Source organism: Acanthopagrus latus, chromosome 20 (assembly GCF_904848185.1).
Source record: "Acanthopagrus latus isolate v.2019 chromosome 20, fAcaLat1.1, whole genome shotgun sequence".
Classification (NCBI taxonomy): Eukaryota; Metazoa; Chordata; class Actinopteri; order Spariformes; family Sparidae; genus Acanthopagrus; species Acanthopagrus latus.
The window spans coordinates 7,906,999-7,927,961 of NC_051058.1; the positions used below are offsets into that span (position 1 = coordinate 7,906,999).

General features: G+C 42.6%; 2 protein-coding genes and 1 long non-coding RNA gene across 3 annotated transcripts; 2 read left to right on the forward strand and 1 right to left on the reverse strand.

Annotated features, from left to right (window-relative positions):
• Nucleotides 1-6,787: 6,787 nt before the first annotated feature.
• On the reverse strand, nucleotides 6,788-8,374 carry LOC119010089 (putative uncharacterized protein DDB_G0286333). The gene is made up of 2 exons (XM_037081951.1): nucleotides 8,174-8,374; nucleotides 6,788-8,077 (listed from the first exon to the last, which is right to left on the reverse strand). The coding sequence occupies exons 1-2, from the start codon at nucleotides 8,211-8,213 to the stop codon at nucleotides 7,164-7,166; spliced, it is 954 nt and encodes a 317-aa protein (XP_036937846.1). The 5' UTR covers nucleotides 8,214-8,374; the 3' UTR covers nucleotides 6,788-7,163.
• Nucleotides 8,375-8,559: 185 nt separating this feature from the next.
• LOC119010090 lies at nucleotides 8,560-11,271 on the forward strand. The gene is made up of 3 exons (XR_005071898.1): nucleotides 8,560-8,667; nucleotides 10,404-10,545; nucleotides 10,995-11,271. It is a non-coding gene; the product is annotated as an uncharacterized LOC119010090 (long non-coding RNA).
• Nucleotides 11,272-13,626: 2,355 nt separating this feature from the next.
• Nucleotides 13,627-20,081, forward strand: ercc4 (excision repair cross-complementation group 4). The gene is made up of 10 exons (XM_037081950.1): nucleotides 13,627-13,967; nucleotides 14,454-14,634; nucleotides 15,937-16,132; nucleotides 16,213-16,420; nucleotides 16,514-16,694; nucleotides 16,817-16,948; nucleotides 17,075-17,179; nucleotides 18,116-18,782; nucleotides 18,885-18,997; nucleotides 19,122-20,081. Exons 1-10 carry the CDS (start codon nucleotides 13,791-13,793, stop codon nucleotides 19,862-19,864), a joined length of 2,703 nt encoding a protein of 900 aa, XP_036937845.1. The 5' UTR covers nucleotides 13,627-13,790; the 3' UTR covers nucleotides 19,865-20,081.
• Nucleotides 20,082-20,963: the final 882 nt, after the last annotated feature.

The window sequence follows — 20,963 nt, forward strand, 5'->3', positions numbered from 1 at the left end:
TGATTCAGCAGCAGGTGGCACAGTAATCCTGAAGATGATCTGAGGAGGCACAGCTTCAGTAGATTACCTGAGTGCTATAGTAACAGTTTGTGTGGAGGGCTTTTATTTTTGCACAGAAATTCTACAATACTTTCTCTCAGTTTGTTTTTATGTCAGTCACACTCAAAAATCTACACGGTCCTCCCATGAACACGGTCCGAGCATGAATATCTTCACAAGGTTGCAAGCAATTTAACAATTCTTTAAACCACTGATAGGTATGCAGTTGTTTGACATATACCAAATTGCAATTCTACAAAACTTATCATGTTTGCATTACATTTTTATGACCGGGTATTTGGAAGCAGAGGTGAAGGTGGTGCAGTTATAGGCCAGAAGGCTGCCAAGCCACTGACCGCAGTTCAAGACTGGGTTTTAACATTTGTAAGTGTGGTGCTGTATATTTTGACAGGGGTCCACAGTGTTTCAGTGTTTTAAAGTCATACCACTTCCTGAGAAGATCGCTCCAGCTGTTTTTGTGGTGACCATAGCATGAATTTTAAGCCAAAACATGATCTTTTTCTAACCCTAACCAAGTGGTCTTTGTGACCAAACCTAGTGAAACATCAAATTGAAACACAAAGAAATGTCAATTTCAACATATCCATGGTTTGTAACGTACGTTGCCAACATTTATTCTGCCAATTGGGTTGCAATCACACACGGTTAATTCATTTAAAATTATGCCTGCCGATTCCCTTCAGTGTTCACGGCCATGATTGCATGCCTTTAACATGTTGACATTCAAATTTAATCCCTCCTTGTAATTAGCCAGGCCCTATCACCATAAGCAAAAATAGAGGCAGAGTGATTAAAACAGGAAAATCCAATCAAACATGCTTCTTATGACTGTGAACGTTCACTGATGAGGTGGCAGCTCCACATATAGGTTATAATACAGTAACAATTACCCTCTCTTGTCCTGTCAGACACACAAACACACGTCCACACAATACACTGTTACACTCACTACAACCAAATACACACACACACACACACACTACCACAACAACACTCATTAATCCAGATATCTTTTCCCACACAGGATATCCTTGGCTTTCATCCCCTCCTCAATTAGACTGAACTTCCTCCTGTTATGTTAGTGTTTGGATTAGGAGCGATTATGGAGGAATGCTAATGTTTGAAATCCTCCTTTGCCTTTGACTTAGTGCATTAGACGCTTGACAGCTATCTGGCTTTTATAAGGAGAAGCGTGTATGTCTTTATGTGCGCGAATCCAAACCGGTGCTTATGCTGCACATACATGTAAGCTAAGTGTATTCATGCTAGCACCTGCACTGACCTTCTCTTCATACTTGTGAGCTGGGATGGGTCAAAATGAGAGCGAATGATTCTGTAGATGTTGTACATGTGATCTTTGACCAGCCCTTGACACTCCTTTGAGACTCTGACAACAAAGACTAAGTTTGAACCTTGATAATTACATAAAAACCGTACATACCTGACATTAGCTCAGTTAGCCAGTTAGCCTCGCTGACTTGAATTGAAATCCACGTCATGCATTAAATCCTGATAATGAACACCTCAAAGGGTTTGACTAATATCTGGAACAGTCATTACAATCCTATAAGCTTCTTATGCAATGGAAATGTTGTTCACGATTCCAGTTGAGGACGAACCCCAGATATGACTTAAACTAGTTCCCTCACCACATAGAAGATCACTTTAGTGGATATTAGCCAGAAAGCTAACATTAGTCCCATAGATCAAGGTCTGTAACTTTGCATATGGTCGTCAAACTGTAAAAGATATTTGAAGATGTGTTCAGAAACAACACTATCTTGACAGACAGATGCGTCCTTGTCCCCAAATCAATATCACAAACAAATGACTGGCAGTGTGTACGTGTATGTGGTCACATTCTGAAATGAATTTCCAGGGTGATTACATGGCCATGAATGCAACGCAAAACCCTAAAATGTTTTGCTCGCAGCTCATCATTATTGGCCGCTGCCTATAGCTGTCTCTTCAGGCTCTCACTGTTTATTCAGTTATGTAAAGATGCAGATGATATTATGTGGGAAATACACACAAACACACACAAGGGGTCTTTTCGGTTGTTCTGCCTCATTAATCCGAGGTAGCAGCTATTCTGGGAGCTGAAATCACCAGACTCCGTGCACTAATAAGTGTAAGTTGTCCTTGAGCTTTTTAGCGGCAGTCATTCTGACATGTCGTCGCAGGAAAAAGCACAGGTGTAACTAATGACATTAATGACAGCTTCATTTATATTCACGTCTGCCAGTAAACAACGTGAGCGAGCCGGCATGCACCGGGGGCCGGGACTGACAAAATGCACTCTTAATCCTAACACACACTGTAAAAGGAATGCTGTCATTATTAATGTTTAGAGTCGCACCTGGTTTTGACAAGTCCAGATGTCATCCGTGAATAAGGTCTATTGAGATCAAATTGTGTGTATGATGACGCTGAAATATTCAGGTTTGTGTGTGTGTGTGTGTGTGTGTGTGTGTGTGTGTGTGTGTGTGTGTGTGTGTGTGTGTGTGTGTTTGTGTTTGTCAGCTGTGCTTTTCAGGCTATTACGAGTCAACACACAAGGTAATTTTGAGCTTCAACTTTGAAGTCAGCTGTGTGAGAGACAATAAAGTATGTCCGACAATTTCTCTCCACCGTGGTGAGTGACACTGAGACACATCTCCTCCTCGTTTTTGTGCCATTTGCTGCTAATGCTAGCAGGTGCTGCGAAAGTAGCAAACAGTGTTTGAGCTGCTGTCACCAACTTCGGTTTCAGCGTGGATGCTCAGAATATTCTCCTAAATATTCTACAGTTGTTGGCCTGATAGTTCCTGTTTGGAGGAACGTTTGTAGTGGTTTTAGAATTTTCATCTAGCCATCACGGATTCGACATTACTTCGTAACTAATCATGGATGACATTTGTGCAATAAAGTGACAACGTAGCAAGACAACGCAAAAATATGAAAGGAGAGACAAAACTTACGTTAATTTGTGGAATTATGCAGTATATGGATATATAGATATAGAAAATAGATATATTTCTTAATTTTTATTATAACCTCATTGATATTGTCATATAAATATTCTGACTATGTATTTCTTACATACCTGCAAAACTACATAGTGCCCCTTTAAATGAGCTAGCCAGTGCTCCCAGATATTCCTCCCTACTTTGATGTACAGATGTTGTTTACTTTGAAAAACACTGTTCAAGTATTTTACAAGTGTGTTCACAGCAGTCTGTGTCAGCCCTCAGCATGTAGTTGCCATTTCAAGGTACACAGCTCGTCATGATGAGTACAAAGTATCAGCGTGAGAAGGGTGATGGTGTTCCCTGCTGCGAGGCAAAAAGTTCAGTATTGAAGCCTTTGGTTCCCTCAGCATTGAGACGCTGTTAAGGTGAAAACATGAACGCCTGTAACAAGGTTTAACATTCAACACGGGCACCATCTCAACCTCCGCACCTCTCGCCCCCACCTTCCTCCCCACCACGGAGAGACTCGCCTCTCCAGGACCTCGCTGGTTGAGATCAAATCAGCCTTTGAGCTGCCCTGACCTCTGCTTCCCTCCTCTGGTTCTCTCTTGTTCTTCCTCAGGTCTCTATTGATGGTCCAGGAAGTGCAGCATTGTAGATTTGCCGGTCGATAACCGGCCTCGGTTTCTGTCAGGATTTAGGGTGTATTGGATCACGGACCGAGGAAAACATGCGTCCACAACATCGAACAGAAAGCCTTGATGCCTTGATGACTTGGTGCGTGCTGAAGACACTTCTCTCCATGACCGCCCATGAGAGGGACTGAGCCAGATGTATGCTAAAGGCTCCTGAAAACTCTGTATGTGAGTATCCTCTGCAGTGTGGGCATTTCTCTGTTAAGTGCCTGCCCCCAAAGTCTCCAGAACACATTTATCCCCTTCCTCGCTCTGTATATTTGCCTCATATTCCCACCAAACAAGCAGCATGCGTTTCTTGCACGCACGCACGCTGCAGCCATTCCCTCTAATGCATCACTGACATCCACTCCAGCCCCTAACGTGTGTCCCCTGTCAACCACTGACACCGTCCTCCGAACGCCCAGTCTGCCAGCCGCCTTGAATTATTCATCTAATATGCCCATTTGACAAGGCCAGCCATTTTGCTGCTTCGCCAAACATTAAAGGCGGGAGAGAGAAATTTGTTTATCCATCGCTCCGTGTCTCACTCTTTCACTTCCTGTTATTGTCCTCTCCTCTCCCTCAGCTCGCCCCTCTGTTCCTCCGACTCATCTTTTCTCGCAAAACGCCACGTTTCCCGTCCTCTTTATTGGCATCCGCTGTCACAGTGATTTGCTAAAGTGGCTGTGACAGGCAGCGAGGCCTTGTTCATGCCTCTTAGAAAGCCATACATTTGCTTCAATGGAATTCTTTCGTCTCATTTCTTCGGCTTCTTTCAACACACTGTGTTTGACCACGGGAGAGTGCTTTTTCTTCCCATGCTGTAATTTTTTTTTTTCCCACTTGTTTTGTCACTGATAATATATGCAAATTGCAGCCCTGGAAATACGTAGGTCTCTTTGCTTTTGGTAATCAGCTCCCACCATTACACAAACAAAGAAATTACTTATGTGTGTGTCATTACGGTTGAGCATTACAGAGGCTGCTTGACTGGCGCTGCTTGACCCAGCTCTGAGTGCCAAAATGCTCCTCTCTCTCATCTATATTTCAGTGTACCGAGGGTGTTCTGTAATAATCTCAATTTGTGAACATGCAGCGGTGCCACTCTGGCCTTCCAAAGCACCATAATCTTTAGTCACATCCCACTAAGGTCCCGGAGTAGCAAGGTTCACGACAGCCCGAAATGGTATACACATGGACCCTGCAGCAGCTACATTCTATGTAGCCAAAGTATGTTTTATTTCAAGTGAAACTCGGCTCAGCTGGCTGTTTTTTTCAGAATTTGTGTATGCTCTTAGCACAGAAAGGCTTTCAGTGAGTCATACTTTTCACAATTTGACCCAGAGCGAGGTTGGCTCAACCCGAGGTGCAGTTTTTTTGGCCCGGCACCTCAATCATGGACGCACTAAAACATCTGAGGTTCGCTGAGAAAAAAACTCCAGGAGGATTTGAATAGGGGTTATTCGTTTCACCCTCCTTTCAAAATATAGAACTTGTCCAAAAGCTATTACTGAAAAGGAAAAAAAAAAAATGCATGTTGCTATTTTGTAGCAAGGCTGCCCTTTTTGTAGTTGGGATTGAAATCACACTGAATCGAAATGGAATGTCAAATTTGGGTTGAGGGCAGAAGTAAACAAGTCACTATTACCGCAGTGGCTTCTCACCTGTGAACCTGCGCCCATAACACTGTGATGTTTGAAAGGATTTCCATTTTTAAACTGCCTTTGCTAAGAAATATGACATATCGCATTTTGAAAATATGACCTCAGAATTGCCCTTTAATGATTTAGTAAAGATTATAATATAAAACATAGTGTTCAAGAAGTTAAAGGGGCCATGTGGACTAACATCAGCTACTGTTGCTCATTTGAGAATGCATGAAGTCACATCCTTTGGTCCGCTGACGGAGGCGATTGCCCCCATGTTAGAAAAAACACAGAGCGAGTGCCCTCTGAAGTAAATGGCACTTTAATTTATGTCAATGGAGTCTCTTGTTTGTATTCTGTGCGACGTGCCGACAACAAACAGGATTCACAAGTTTCAATTTCATGTGTTTCAGATTGCAAATTGATTTTTAATCAGAAACTAGAAAATAATGTTGCAGGGGTTTATTTACGAAACCAAATAATAATTTTAATGATCTTTTTCTCCCCCAGTTTCAAACTGCTGATCCCGGCTGGTGTAGATAATAACCTCCACATTTGCACGGGCTCATTTAATCCATCAAAGGGACTATGTGTACTCTCACTGAATTCAGTTGTATTCTGTTTTCTTAGCTAGAGTGCACAACACATAAATCAGCCAACATGCTGATCTATGGTTTGGTATTTTGGCTTACATACTTAATCATTCTCCTGGTGAGAGTTAGATAAGAATATTGATGTCACTTTAATGTCTGCACTGTTATTTGTAAAGCTAGCAGGCAGCAGCATGTTGCTTAGACTGAAAAGGAAGAAAATAGATAGCCTGCACATCTAAAGCTCACCTATTAATATGATTTGACAGTATCCTATTTGTTTAAAAAGTACTTTACGTACCAAACAAATGGGCAGCGTGCACTAGTGTAACCACTTACTGTTACTGACTGTAGCTGCTTTTAGCTAGTAAGCTCAGTTAAAGGTTCAGCTAGCGGTGGTTTTAGCTGAATCTACCCAAACTGGGAGCTCGCAGCACCAGTGAAGTGTTGTTGTCGTTTTTTGTTTATTATCAAACATCATTTCTTTAGGCACAAACTGTCACAACTTGAGAAATGATGAGCCGAGGACCCAAATGCAGTCCACACCAAGGAGGCAGACGGGATTCGGGAACAATAGGCGAGCTTTCTTAAACAAAAGCTGAATGATCCGACAAAACCAAGAATCCAACAAAGCCAAAAATGGATAAAGGCCAGAAACACAAAGTAGCAACTGCTATTCTACATCCTGTCCGACAACCATCCACGCTCACATTCACACCTACAGACAATTTAATAACGATAATAATAATACATTTTATTTAAAGGTGCCTCTTTGGGAACTCGAGGAACACCGTATGATACATATAAAAAAAAAAAAAAAAACGGCAAGAAACAGACAGAAAAAGACAATGTAGAGAGTTAAGTGGGGTGTGCAGTTCTGAATAAGTGAGTTTTTATTCTTTATTTGAAGATGGGAGAGAGTCATGGTTCAGCTACAACTTCGCACAGAAAGGCCCTGCCCGGTCCTTTTTGCTGTGGGGCAACAGCTCTAGACACTGTGCCGCTGTGCTGCCCTTGTGGTAGTACATGAAGCTAAATATAATTTTCAAGAAATAGACTTTTTAGATTTACCACGCAATGTCTCTGATTGTGGGAGGAAGCCGGAGCACCCGGAGAGAACCCACGACAGACTGGGGAGATCGTGCACAGAGAGGCCCTGCCCGGTCCTTCCTGCTGTGGGGCAACAGCCCTAACCTAACGTAAATCTTCTAAATAAGTCTTCACTGATGGTGTCTCTCTTTAACGTCTACATCTTTTGCTGCCTCTCCCTCTCTCTCTGTCATCCCTTTTCCAAGGCCTCTTTCCAGAGCAACTGGGCTGTGGCTCTTCCTCCTCCACCTGCTGGCTATCTTCCTTGTCAGTATCTTCCACAGCACCCTCATCTTCAGACAGATCAATATCAGAACTAGTCTGAGCAAGATTGTGTCCGGTTTTGTCCATATCTGTATCAGAGTCGCTGTCTTCAAACGCATGACACTGTCTTAATTTTCTGCTGCTGCTAGACTGATTTTCTCCTTGGTCATGCTCTCTTGGCCATTTCGTGGATGGACCAGGCAGAGGGTCTTCCTCTGCACACTCAGCACTAGCACCTGCGTGTTCGACAGCCGTATTCTCAGTATTCCTGTGAGTGTTGTTAGGGTCACTGCAAATGCTGCCAGCGTAGATGTCTGATGAGCAGTCATCCTCGTTGCACCATCTGAATCGTTTCCTGCTTCTCTGTTCGTCGTCCTCTTCATCCTCCTCTCTGGACCTCTTCAGTGATCGTCTAAGCAGGGGGTCACGCTCTTCTACATCCTGACCGACTCCAACAGCAACCTCGGCAATGGCAACAGCATCAGCGTCTGCTGCATTTTCGTTATTGTCGTCATCGTTGTCAATGTTGTCAAAGTCAACGTTGTCATTCACATTGTCATTGGCGAGGTCCTCCACGTTGTTATGGTTTTCGTTGTTGTCATGGTTTTCGTTGTTGTCATGGTTTTCGTTGTTGTCATGGTTTTCATTGATGTTGGGAAGAACTCCGAACAGCCATAAAATCCACGCAATGCCGTCAAAACCATTTCTATCAATGACAAGGTTCAGCAACTGAACAAAACTATCTAGGCGGTCACCGGCTGCTTCCTCATCCTGTCTGAAATTGAATTCGATTGGTGGGCCTGTAAGATAAGTTACATAATTATGTTACCATTAGCACTGATAAAAAAATTTAAATCAGTGTCCTGTAACTCAAAAATGAAGAACTAAGTACTTACGATTTTCACCGTTGTGCCTACCGTCTCCTTGGTCAGCCATTTTGCCAAATAGGCCAAGCCAAAGCGATCAAGGTATCTCTTCTCTTCTTTTTCTGGTGCAGCAGTATACAAGACTAAATATGATTTTCAAGAGCTACACTTTCTTCGATCGAAATGTGTTGCAGATATCTGAAAAATGGTCTTTCTCCTGTGGAAAGCTGCAGGTCCTGTAATGTGTGTCTTTGATCTGTGTTGTGTTGTAATCTTCATTCCATGGTGACATACTTAACATTTTTGACATACAAAGTTCTAGAACTCCACAGCTCTGCTTCAATCTTGGCTTTGATCTTTGATAAATCATGTCATGTCATGTCATTGTCCGTAACCGCTTATCCCTTTCCATGGGGTCGTGGGGTGTTGCTGCTGGAGCCAATCCCAGCCTTGTCTCAGGGCGAGGGCAGGGTACTCCCTGGATAAATCGCCAGCTCATCGCAGGGCCCTCACTGATGAGCAATGTGGGGTTCAGTATCTTGCTCAAGGACACTTTGACATGCAGCTAAGCCTTGCCCGGAGCCGGGATTTGAACTAGCGACCTTTCGATCACTAGTCGACCTGCTCTACCCACTGAGCCCCTCCAGAATTCCGAAATTGGGCCACCTTAGCGACAATGCTAATGCTGGTAGCAGTAGCAAAATATGTCATTTCAGACACTCAAACGGGATTTTATTTAAAGCAACGTTATGTGTAAATTGGCTATTTGTGCAAGTTCGCACCCCCCACACTTTCTGAGTGCAACACCTCTGTTGCAAACACTAATCCCAGATATGACACAAATTTTCAGACGTAATGACACAAACTGGCTAGGGGCTAGCTGGTTAGCATGCTAATGTTAACAGACATTTCTTCAACACAGTACAAATATGTCAAAACTGTTTCTTCACATTCTGTTGTTAACTTCGGCAATTTTTTTAATGTATAAATCTAACTTACATATTGCGTCTTTAAGTATAAGATGTTTAAGAAGAAATATTAACCAAGCTAACTGCCTTAGCAGCGGTCCAAACAGTTTGGCACTTAACCCAATATGAAAACTTAACAGGTCTTTTTTTACAAATGGTTATTAAAGGCACAATATGTAAAAAAAAAAAAAAAAAAAAAAGAAAAGAAAATCTGTGCAATATATTGAAGCTAACACGCTAACCAGCTATCCCTGGCACATCCAGGTCCAAAGCTTCCGTGCTAGTGGTGTAAATATGGACACTTTCCTCGTGCTCTGAGCTGCCAGCACTGACTGCTAGCTGCACAGCTAACTGAGCTAACTAGTGCATGGCAGCTACAGTTTGTAGCAGTTTGCAGTTACTGTTGTGACAAGATGCCCCCTGTTTGTTCCAGATAAGAATATGAGAGGGGCTAATTCTGACATGCACCTTAAATAAACTGTATGATGCTGGTATAGAACAGAACCAGGGTAACTGTTCCCACCTGTTTCCTGTCTTTGTGCTAAGCTAACCGCCTGCTGGCTTTAGCTTCATATTTAGCGTGCTAACATGAGAGTGGACTTGATCATCTAATCTAACTCTCAACAAGAAGTCTAATAAGCGTACTTCCTAAAATGTCAAGCTATTCCTTTAAAGTGTGTGTTAACCTCCAGAGGCGCTGAGTTTGGCCCTCAGAGCCTGGTCGGCTCTCCGGCTAAGCCCTCCATTTACAGCAAAACCCTGCTGCCTCACTCTTCTGCTAATGAGGGCTGGAGGGATGTTTCAGGCCTTTAGCTTCTGTCTCTCTCTCTCTCTCTCTCTCTTTCTCTCTCTCTCTCTCTATTCCCCTCCTACACTGCAGTCAGGCATGCAGTGTTAAATATCTCTTGTCTTATTTTATCCTTCCAGCCTGCCATCAATTTCAAGCTGTTCTCCTCTCATTTACAATGTGCCACACCATCCATGATATCAGGATGCACACTGGCTGCCAAATGTACACTTTTACTCATCGCACTCGGCGCAAAGAGGAGCGGATGAATCCCTCACATGTGCCAACACTTCCTCCATGGAAACACACTGCTTCCTCCAAGCACATTTATGCATCGTTTGACTCAATTTCATGTACCATAAAACTGTAATAATAGCAGAATCAGTTATGCTGCTTTCTCTCTCTCTCTCTCTCTCTCTCTCTCTCTCTCTCTCTCTCTCTCTCTCTCTCTCTATCTATCTATCTATCTATCTATCTATCTATCTCTCTTTCTTACTTTTGTCAGCACTAATGGCATCATGTTACCACATCTGAACTGCATCATGTTTTCATCCTGACATGAAGCTGCTGATTGTCTCCCAGAAGAGGCTGGGTGGACTTCTCCTGCACTGATCATCCCTGAGGTAGACTTGTCTGCGGGAACATGTGTGAGAACGCAGCACTCCACTGCTCTCTATAGGCCCGTTCACAACAATGCATCGCTTTAATCCTCCAGGATTAATTTCTGTGTCTGTGCAACTCAATTGTGAAACATTTTTAATTTTCTTTGTATAGTCTGCTATTTGCTGTGACACACTTGATGTCACTTCAGATGTAAAATTGGATTGTTTTCAAGTGATCAAGGGACCTTTTTTGACAAAACATCACTGATGCTGTGACAGTTCGTTTTATGTTGCTTTTCATTTTGTTAAAAAGATCAAATGAGCTCCTCTAGACAGAGAAACTGTTTTCAGCTGATGAACGACGGTTAAATCAATCGAAAAACTGAGTATGAATGCATTTCAAGGTAACACTAGAATTCTCCTCTCTTCACTGCAAAGACCTCACCCAACCCCTGAGGTAAAATCTCATTTTTCTTTTCATGGGCTTTCTCCAGCTTTGTCCTCGCTTCTATCAAGTTGTCAGTTTCTGTTCAAGGCACCTATAAACCTCCCCAGGGGCACTACAGCGCTCAGGCGAGGCAGCGTGGGCCTGAAGTTGTCTCTCCTGCTACCTTCAGGGTCACCTTTGATGTTGGCTTAAGAATGTCTCTCTCTGCCACTGTACAATATATCTCCTAAACCAGCACACCTGCAGTTTGTGAGAAATGTAACTGTGAGATAATATGGACAAAAGTTTGTGGACACTCAAAATTGAAACCTCAATGAGACTGGTGGAGATTTCATTCCACGACCATTGCCACAAAACAGATACATTAACTCATCGCCGTGGTCCCTTCAAACAGTTGTGTTAAAGTTAATGTTAATGTTAATGTGTTAAGGTTTAGATAGTAATAGGTAATGGCTTAAAGTCTTAAGTCTTTCTTTCATTTGTTTTAAAACAAATACACATGCCAGCCAGATAAAGAGATCTCATACAGCTTTTGTCCACAGAGGGCACCAGAATCAACAAAACTAAAAGTTCCTTGTAGTAGCTTTAAATAAAAGTACCAGTCAACATTGTAAAGGTTCATTACAAGTAAAGTTCATTTTGGTCTCAACTACAGACCTGGATGAATCAAAACAAAATGCAGGCCAAGTGTGTGAAATGTGAGGGAGCCACCCCCCTAATTTCACCCTCTTGCTGTATGTACCTTTGATCTGCATCAGTTGTTATGCGACTGCGCTCACGCAAGTCGGTCTGCAGACAGACATATGTCAAAAGGTGTCTTCGGGACCCCATGATGACATACTAGACTCACAAACAAGCCAACCAAGGTGGTCCATGGAGCTGGTGTAAATACTTTTATATGTCATGGAGCAGGAGTGTGAAGTAGCATAACTTCAAGTCGGCCATCGACTTTGACCATATAGTAATTACAATCTGCTATTTAAAACTTTCCATATTAGTCTTCTCTCACCTGTTGACAGTATTAATGAAGTTCATTATTGATGGAAGAGTCGTTGAAATATGACTTCTAATTAATATACTTTCTTAATTCCTGCAACAGTCCTTCACCCCTCATTTGTTCAAAATCAGGATATTAAAAGAAATTAGTTCTAACAGATTCGATCAGTGATGTTAACACACCCACACATACACTCAGAGTTTCCTGTGTCATTTGAAGGGTAACTTGAACTAAATTGTGGAATAGGACAGAGTGAAAAGAATGAAAAAACACAAGCTATTGTCCAGATAATTCATGATAATGAGGTAAACTCACAGGTCCATGTGTTGTTTTTATGTAATGCAGCTCCACACAGAGTCAGCACCACACAGAGGATGAGTGACAGATGTAAACATCAAAGTGGATAAATTCAAGCCCGGAGTCTCAAAACTGTGATGACTCATGTTGATGTCTCTCTGTAACAAAACCTCTGTGTGTGTGTGTGTGTGTGTGTGTGTGTGTGTGTGTGTGTGTGTGTGTGTGTGGTGTGTGTGTGTGCGTGCGTCTGTGTGTGTGTGTGTGTGTGTGTGTGTGTGTGTGTGTGTGTGTAGTGTAGTGTGTTGGGGTTGGGGATGGTGGTGGGCTCAGCATCGTCCTGGACCTCTGCTGTCGTTCATGAGCTCAGGCCTATTCTAGTTCCCTCAGCCTCCTCTCTTACGGCTGAAAAATGTGGGCTGACACAACAGAGTTCCACAAAGCCCAGCTGGCAGGCTTTGTTATGCAAGCATATTACAGCTTTGTTCCTGTCGGTGCAATAGAGAAATAATCCACCCAAAAACATGTTAATACTGTCACTGACACAGCTATCGGTACCATACCCTTCATTTATGCGCCGGTTTTATTGTTTGATTGTGCACCGCTCATTGCTGCAGTTGACTGAAATTGGCTTAATGTTTGACTGGAGCTTTTAGGAGGTCTGGTACTGATATCATTACCCTGACGCATCAACAATACAGCTATGTGAAAGCTCAAAATGAATATAATGATATGCTATTAAAAACTTTAAATGTAATGTTTGGTGCCAAAACGTGACGGTCGTATTGTTTTCTGAAGGATTGCCTTGTTGAGCAGAAATTTTCTAAAACAGAACTGAGACACATGTTGAATTCTCAGAGGCTCTGCATCCCGAATACCCACTCTGCTCTGATTGGTCAGCCCACACATGCCTGAGCCAGAACCAGAGCCCCTCATGGTGTCTGTGGTTGTGTCGCGCTCTCAGCTTCCAGGCTTTCAGGCGGAACTACTGAGGAGGCTTTTCAGGAACAGCGTTTTCAGTGTGGGAGAAAGGAGCTTCCATTAGCGCAGACTTTGGGATTTTTAACCTTTCAAGACTTTTTACATTTACAGAAAAAGTGCAACATGTCTCTTTTAAAACCAAAGCAAATACAAACAATATCATGATTTTAGAACAAAAAGAAAGCTCTAACTTTCAAACTGCCATGAGCCTCATTTGTGAAAAGGAGATATTTACAGAGAAACCTAACGAGAAAAAGATTAAAAGCCCATCTGCTTCGTTTGTACATTTAATTTAACAGTTCATGTGGAAGAAATAACAGATTTAGCAGTTTGTTACCTGTGACCGTCCTCCAGGCCACTAGGTGGCGCCCTTAAAATCAAACGTCACTCCCAGTCACGTCTTTGTTTGTTTTTAGTGTCACGTGACCGGACGTGCAGATTCAAAACATTGAATAACACTGTGAGCAGCACACAACGGGCTGCCTCACAATGATATACGTCTCTTTTAGCTAACCTCTGTCTCTCGGAGTGACAGAAACTTTGAATTTTCCGCGTCTCTGTGGCTCCGACATGGCGGGCCCGCTGCTGGAGTTCGAGACCGAGATGTTTCTCGGTCTGTTCGGCTGTGACGGGCTGCTGGTGGTGGCGGAGGGGATGGGGCTCGACCGCATCCTGCTGCAGTTCATGCGGGTGTACTCGGAGGAGGGGAGCCTGGTCCTCCTGCTCAACACGACCACAGCTGAACAGGTGAGGAGCGCGAAGGTGGACGCTGCCTCACAAGTTTCCTGTGGACGCTTCAGCTCACCCGAAGCTAATTAGCTAGTATGCTAAGGCTAACGGGGGCGTTTTGGCTTCTTATTGATAAAACCTCTTTTTTCAGACATTTTGACTCGTCGAGGCAGAGAAAGCACAGGTGCGCTTAACAACATGAAAGGAGCACTATGTAGATTAGTAGAAGAAAGTCAAACTCACCATTTTAGCATTTACAAAATTAACGAGGTAGAAATTCATAACGTAAACAAGCTGTTCTCAGCGGTCAAGAAGGTCCCCAGACCACAGGTTGAAGATAGAAAGGTGGCAGGGTCCGCCACGAGTAAACAAAGCAAAACAGCATGAACCTGTATAGTCTGTATAGCATCATACCTCACAATATGTCTAATATGGGCCACTCTCTCATGTCCAGTACTGAAGCAGGTTGAACAAAATGCTGTCTGTCTTGTCCTCCCTTCTCAGGAATATTTAACAGAGCAGCTGCGAATGGAGGGTGTGACCCACCTGCCCAGGACAGTGACCAGCGACATCCAGAGCACCGAACGCTATAATGTGTACACTGAGGGAGGGGTGCTGTTTGTCACCAGCAGAATCTTGGTGGTCGACTTCCTCACTGACCGCATCCCCGCTCATCTCATATCAGGTCAGACGACACTATTTTGTGTAGTGGTGTTTGTATTGTATCCTATTTATCATAAAAGGTTCTGAGTCTGAGTTACTTTGTGAGAAATATTTGTTCATATCAGTGTATTCACATCCTGTATTACAATATCAGTCGGCTGGTGTGCTTTTGCAGGTGAGGAAAGTTGTTGTAAACTACCTTTCTCACTTTTTTTTTGTATTTAAAGTTTGTTCCCCAGTGACTGGGGAAATATTGTTGTTCCATTTAAATAAAAAGAAGAAAGTAATGGCAGTTATTAAGTAAGATAATCCATTATTTATCCCCAGAGGGAAAATTCAAGTGCTGCAGCAGCAACAAGGATAAATAAAGATAAATCTACATAAACATCAAATAAAGATGGGAGGTAACTACAGTTGTTATATTAAGAGTAAAGTGTCGATACTGGACAGTTCAAGATGTTCTGTGCAGTAAATGGCAAGTTGAAGTGACATGGGGTACGTAAGTAAGGGTTGTATCACACACCATGACATCTGTCTCTTTAAAGGAGGTATTTAGAAATATCTTTGAGAGCTGTCAGGACACGGAACTAATGATCTGTTGATCTTTACAAATGAAGGCTCAGTAGACGATCAATGTCAGAACTGAAAAGTTCAAATTGAAAAACTGAATCAATTTGTGACTTGAAAATGGAAAGTCAAAGAGAATCATGGATTTATAGAGTCAAGACACCTGTAATGAAGACAAGGGTGGCTCAGAACACTCCATCGGAGCACAGTGTCACTCTCAAACTGACAGTGCTAACAGAATGAATCAACCAGTATTTTAAATTGGGTAAGTTGGGAAACACAAAGACTTGTAGAATTGTTTCACTTGACCTAAGTCAAGAGGTTTTATATTCAAATCTACCTCTATATGACATGTTACAAAATAAAAGATTGGGTAAAATGCCTTTTAAAATAAGCATTTAATGATAGATATGAAGGTAAATCTGCCATAAAACAAAGCTACAAAAAGTTATAGTTATAGAGGTTAAAGCTGAAACATTTGCTCAGTCGGTTGTTGACTATTCAGTTATTTAAGTAATATTATCAGTTCAAATTTCTCTGATTCCTACTTCTTAAATTAAAATATTTTCTGGTATCATTACTCCTGTATGGCAGTAAACTGGATATCTTCAGTTGTAGAGAAATCAAGACATTTGAGGAAAATTTAAATGATGTAGTTTTAATAGATGGGTTTTGCATTGCATTACTTCTTACAGGTTTTTCTTTTTTTCTGGTCACTCAGTGTAGTCAGACAATATCTTCTGTACCACCCCCTCAGGCATCCTGGTGTATCGTGCTCATAAAATCATTGAGTCCTGTCAGGAGGCTTTCATCCTTCGTCTGTTCAGGCAGAAGAACAAGACAGGCTTCATTAAAGCCTTCACCGACAAGGCCACCTCCTTCTCCTCTGGCTTCTGCCAGGTGGAGCGCGTGATGAGGAACCTCTTTGTCAAGAAGCTCTACCTCTGGCCCAGGTATGAAGGAACTTATTAGACATTTTTCATGGCTGACATTTAGACATGTCTAATTGATAAGGCTGTATTCTTCCCAACAGGTTTCAAGCATCGGTGAACACAGCACTGGACAGGCACAAGCCGGATGTGGTGGAGCTCCATGTCTCATTGACACCAGCTATGAGGACCATTCAGAGCTCCATCCTGGATATAATGAGTGCCTGCCTGAAGGAGCTCAAACGCTACAATCCCAGCCTGGAGGCAGAGGACCTCTCCCTGGAGAACACACTAGGAAACTCTTTTGACAAGGTACAAAGATAAACAGGCTCCAAATGGTGCATTGTTGATAACCTGTATTTGAGTTTAATGTTTAAGACTGTGCTTATCCTTACATCCATTCAGACCATCCGTCACTATCTAGACCCCTTGTGGCACCAGCTTGGAGCAAAGACCAAAGCCCTGGTCCAGGACCTGAAAGTCCTGAGGGTTCTCCTGCTCTACCTCACCCAGTACGACTGCGTGACCTTCCTCAATCTGCTCGAATCACTGCGCTCCAGCCAAAAGATCTTTGGATCCAACTCAGGTAAATTAGACGTGCAAAACTGCTCTGATTACTTGCGTGGAAGTACTATAAAATTGCACCGTAATTTTTGTGATTAATCACCTTTGTCTTTAATTAAGTGTGCATGTTATTGTAACCATCAGGGTGGTTGTTCCTGGACTCCAGCACCTCTATGTTTATAAATGCCAGGAACAGAGTGTATCACATCCCTGAGAACAAGAAGAAACTCAAAGTGGGAGCAGAGGCAGAGAAACAGAAGTCATCCTCTGCTTCAGGTAACCAACCCATAAACAGCTTTCTGACAACGTGTTCTTCAAAGCAGATATCAGCAACGTTTATCTGCTTGTATATGTTTTGATGTTGTTTGAATTACTAATACTGTGTGCTTGTGCGTGTTTTAGACATGAAGCGTGAACTTGTGTTGGAGAAGAGCCCAAAGTGGGAGGCTCTGACTGAGGTACTGCAGGAGATTGAGAGGGAGAACAAGAGCTCTCAACACGAACCAGGTCAGAGCTCAGTTCTGTTAAAATGTTATAAAGGTTCGTCATGTCAACAGTGTGTGTCATCTCTATTCAGTGGATTTGCATATTTTGTACTATATTACCAGAATGTCATGGAAACTAGCTTTTCGTTTCATGGTTTTGTTTTCAGAGAAATTACCTTGATCTTTTGCAGGCTTTTGCCCAGTGTGTAGCTCTAACACTGGAGAAGCATATAAGCACATGGAATCTTCAAATTTAATTACAATTTAAATTTAGAACCAGCAGAGACACCAGTATAAGTACAGCTGACATTTCACAGAGTCATCCTACGGGTGGGCTGGTTTGTTCAGGTTCCTCGTACTACTGCTCCGTAGACTCCATCATACACACGACGCAGGCATACCATACTTGCCGAGAATACTGTGAAGGCAAACTAGCCTCCTTGATTTTGTAGAGTACAGAACATGGAATAAGATTTTCTCCTGCTGGACGTTCTGACTTGTGATCTTGGTGTGCCTGTAAGACCAGTGATTGTAAGTCAGGAATACTTATATCCCAAAGGGTACTTCTGCAAAGATTGTGAAATTAGCTTAAAGTAATGGATAGACTGTTCAAAAAGCTCAAATTGACAGATACACTCACGTGATCTCCACGTACTGATTTACTAATTGTGAGACTACTAGCACCAATTGGCTGATCCTCTCTTGAATTAGGTCAATCACTTTTAAGGGGCTGAATACTTATGCAGTCACATATTTTACATTACATATGTTTAATAAATTGATGTTATGTTGTAGAATTCTGTTTTTTGTTTTCTATATTGTTTGTGTATTGACTATGGTCCTGTTTATAAAAGCAATAAAAGGGGGAAACATCCAAGGAGGTGAATACGTTTTACAGGCACTGTGGCTATAACAGGATGTACTCACATGTCTAACTGTGGTGTCATGTCAACCGTAGGTCATGTGCTGATCTGTGCCAGTGATGACAGGACTTGTGCCCAGCTGCAGCAGTATATCAAGCACGGCTCTGACCCGCTGCTAAACCGACTGTATGCCCGAACAATTGGTAAACGGGACTCTGCTGCAGCCGCTGCCTTCGAGCTCGACTCTCACAAAAAGGGCAAAGGCTGGACTGCAAAAGAAGCCAAGGGGAAGGAGCCCGCACAGAAACAAAACAGAAAACCCACAAAAACTAAAAAACGTCCTTCTCTGACTCTCACCCAGATGATGGGGAAAGAGGAGACGAACGAAGCAGTGGCAATGGGCAGCAGTGGAGATGAGGATGAACTGATGGAGGACGACGAAGGGGAGGAAGAACAGCTGAAGCTGGATTTGTCATCAGATGCCTACTACGGTGTCCTAAAGGAGCCACTGACTGTCATCCACCCACTGAAAGGTCTCACTGACCCGCACAGCTTGACGCGGGTGCTGCATGAGGTCGAGCCCAGTTTTGTGGTGCTGTACGATGCTGAACTTAGTTTCGTCCGCCAGCTGGAGATCTACAAAGCTTGCCGGCCCGGAAAGCCTCTCAGGGTGTATTTCCTCATCTATGGAGGCTCGACAGAAGAGCAGAAGTACCTGACTGCACTGTCCAAGGAGAAGAGAGCTTTTGAGCACCTGATCAGGTCAGAACTTTGTTTTCATTGTTGTATTCTCTAGCAGCTCTGGAAAATCTGTGGAAGTGTGCTTTGTTACTCATTAGTGCTTGTATGTGTGTTTCTCTCCAGGGAAAAGGCTACTATGGTCATCCCAGAGGAGAGGGAGGGGCGAGCAGACACCAACTTGGACCTTGCAAGAAATTTGGAGCCTGCCAATGCCACCACTAACACTCGCAAAGCAGGCATGTCTAATTTAGTCCTTTCTCTAAACTTTTAAATTTGTTCTCTATTATTTGATTTTCTTTAAAGTATAACAGTTTTCATGAATATCTTATTTCACGTTTCCATTTCCTGTCCAATAACCAGGAGGCCAGGAGCAGCCCAAAGAGCCCTCAAGAGTCATCGTGGACATGCGTGAGTTCCGCAGTGAGCTGCCCTCCCTGCTGCACCGCCGTGGCCTGGACATCGACCCTGTCACTCTAGAAGTGGGTGACTACATCCTGACCCCAGATACATGCGTCGAGCGCAAGAGTGTCAGCGATCTCATCGGCTCGTTGCAGAGCGGTCGCCTCTACACCCAGTGTCTCTCCATGACCCGCTACTACAAGAAACCAGTGCTTCTCATCGAGTTCGACCCAGCGAAACCGTTTTCCTTAATGGCCCGATCAGATTTCCGTCATGAGATATCAACCAATGATATTTCCTCAAAACTCACTTTACTCACCTTGCATTTCCCTCGACTTCGTATACTCTGGTGCCCCTCTCCACACGCCACAGCCGACCTCTTCCTGGATCTAAAGCAGGGTCGCTCTGAACCTGATGCTGCAGCAGCTCAAGCAGTCACAGCTGAGTCGGACACAGTGGCTGAGTCAGCAGACCTCTATAACCCTGGACCGTATGACTTCCTGTTGAAAATGCCTGGGGTCAATACGAAAAACTATAGGGCTATTATAAAAAATGCAGACAGCCTGGCAGATTTAGCCAAACTGAGCCAGGACAAGTTAGCAGAAATACTCGGGAATGTTACCAATGCTAAGTCTTTGTATGCGTTTCTGCATAATGTCGCTGACGTCCCTGCTCCTGTGCAGAAGACCAAACAGAAGACATGAGAGGCAATAAAGCATCTGAAAATAGTGTTAATGTAGAACACCATAGACTGAATTCACACCTTATGTTTGTAAAGATTGAATGTTTGTCTCTGAAGTAGATTGTGTTATATTAATGTACAGAATGAACTGAAATAATTCAGATTTTTCTATTGTATTTTATGACTTTTTAAAAAACTTTAAACTTTGCAATAAAAGAAAAAAATCTTTTTCTAATTTATAATTATTTTGTATAACCTTTTTTTCAAAATAAAGCTTTCCAGAACAACCTTTATTTCTTACCCGAAAGGGGTATAACACACTATAACATGCATTTAACACAATTTATTTTATGTTTTGATGCCATTTTTTTGTCCAGTAAAAGGGATGACAGAGCCTATGGATGGTACCTGTGGTCAATCAAGGAAGACAAGCATTGGAGCACCATTTACCCTCAATTGTGTTATTCTGAGGTGGGAAAATGAGTAATACTTTAAGGTACAATATGTAAGAACTGGCTACCTGTTGTGCCTACAACAGACGGGGCAGCATATGACCTGAGAAACTGCTAACTGCTGTTAACTGTTACTGCTGTTAGCTCAGTTAGCCATTCATCTAGGGGTCCGAACTGAGAGATTTAGCACCAGGGGAGTGTTAGTAATTACCTTGCTGGCCCAGTTAGCATGCTAACTTCAGTAGATATCCCTGCAACACCATGCATGGACATCATCACTTCAAAACTGTTATTTCTTCTCAGTCTGTTGATAATTTTAATCAAATGTTTTCAACTAAATTTCTGAAATATTGAACCTTTAATATAATCTTCATTTAATCAGGTTATCTCATTGTGATCAACAACTCTTTTGCAAAAGACCTGAGTAAATAGCTGGAGGTAAAAAAAAAATAAAAAAAAAGTGAATACAGCATCAGAGAAGCCACTAAATAGAATCTAAGTAAAAAGGTTGAACTCAGGTAGTCCTTTGCAATTCATTTCATTTAAACGACACGAATAGTCACTATTTCACTAGAGTTAAACAATCCTGAGTTCTGATTTATTGATCAGTGGTTTTAAATTTGAATTAGGATGTAGCTGTCTTCTTGTTGAAAGCGAGGGCAAGCTTCT

What these genes read in the sequence shown, in the direction of transcription:
- LOC119010089 (XM_037081951.1), bottom strand. Translation starts at nt 8,213, where the DNA reads ATGGCTGACCAAGGAGACGGTAGGCACAACGGTGAAAATC. An exon ending in TAGGCACAACGGTGAAAATC is followed by an intron (nt 8,078 to 8,173) that starts GTAAGTACTTAG and finishes CTTATCTTACAG; the next exon opens with GCCCACCAATCGAATTCAAT.
- ercc4 (XM_037081950.1), top strand. Translation starts at nt 13,791, where the DNA reads ATGGCGGGCCCGCTGCTGGAGTTCGAGACCGAGATGTTTCTCGGTCTG. An exon ending in ACACGACCACAGCTGAACAG is followed by an intron (nt 13,968 to 14,453) that starts GTGAGGAGCGCG and finishes CTCCCTTCTCAG; the next exon opens with GAATATTTAACAGAGCAGCT. An exon ending in CCCCGCTCATCTCATATCAG is followed by an intron (nt 14,635 to 15,936) that starts GTCAGACGACAC and finishes CCACCCCCTCAG; the next exon opens with GCATCCTGGTGTATCGTGCT.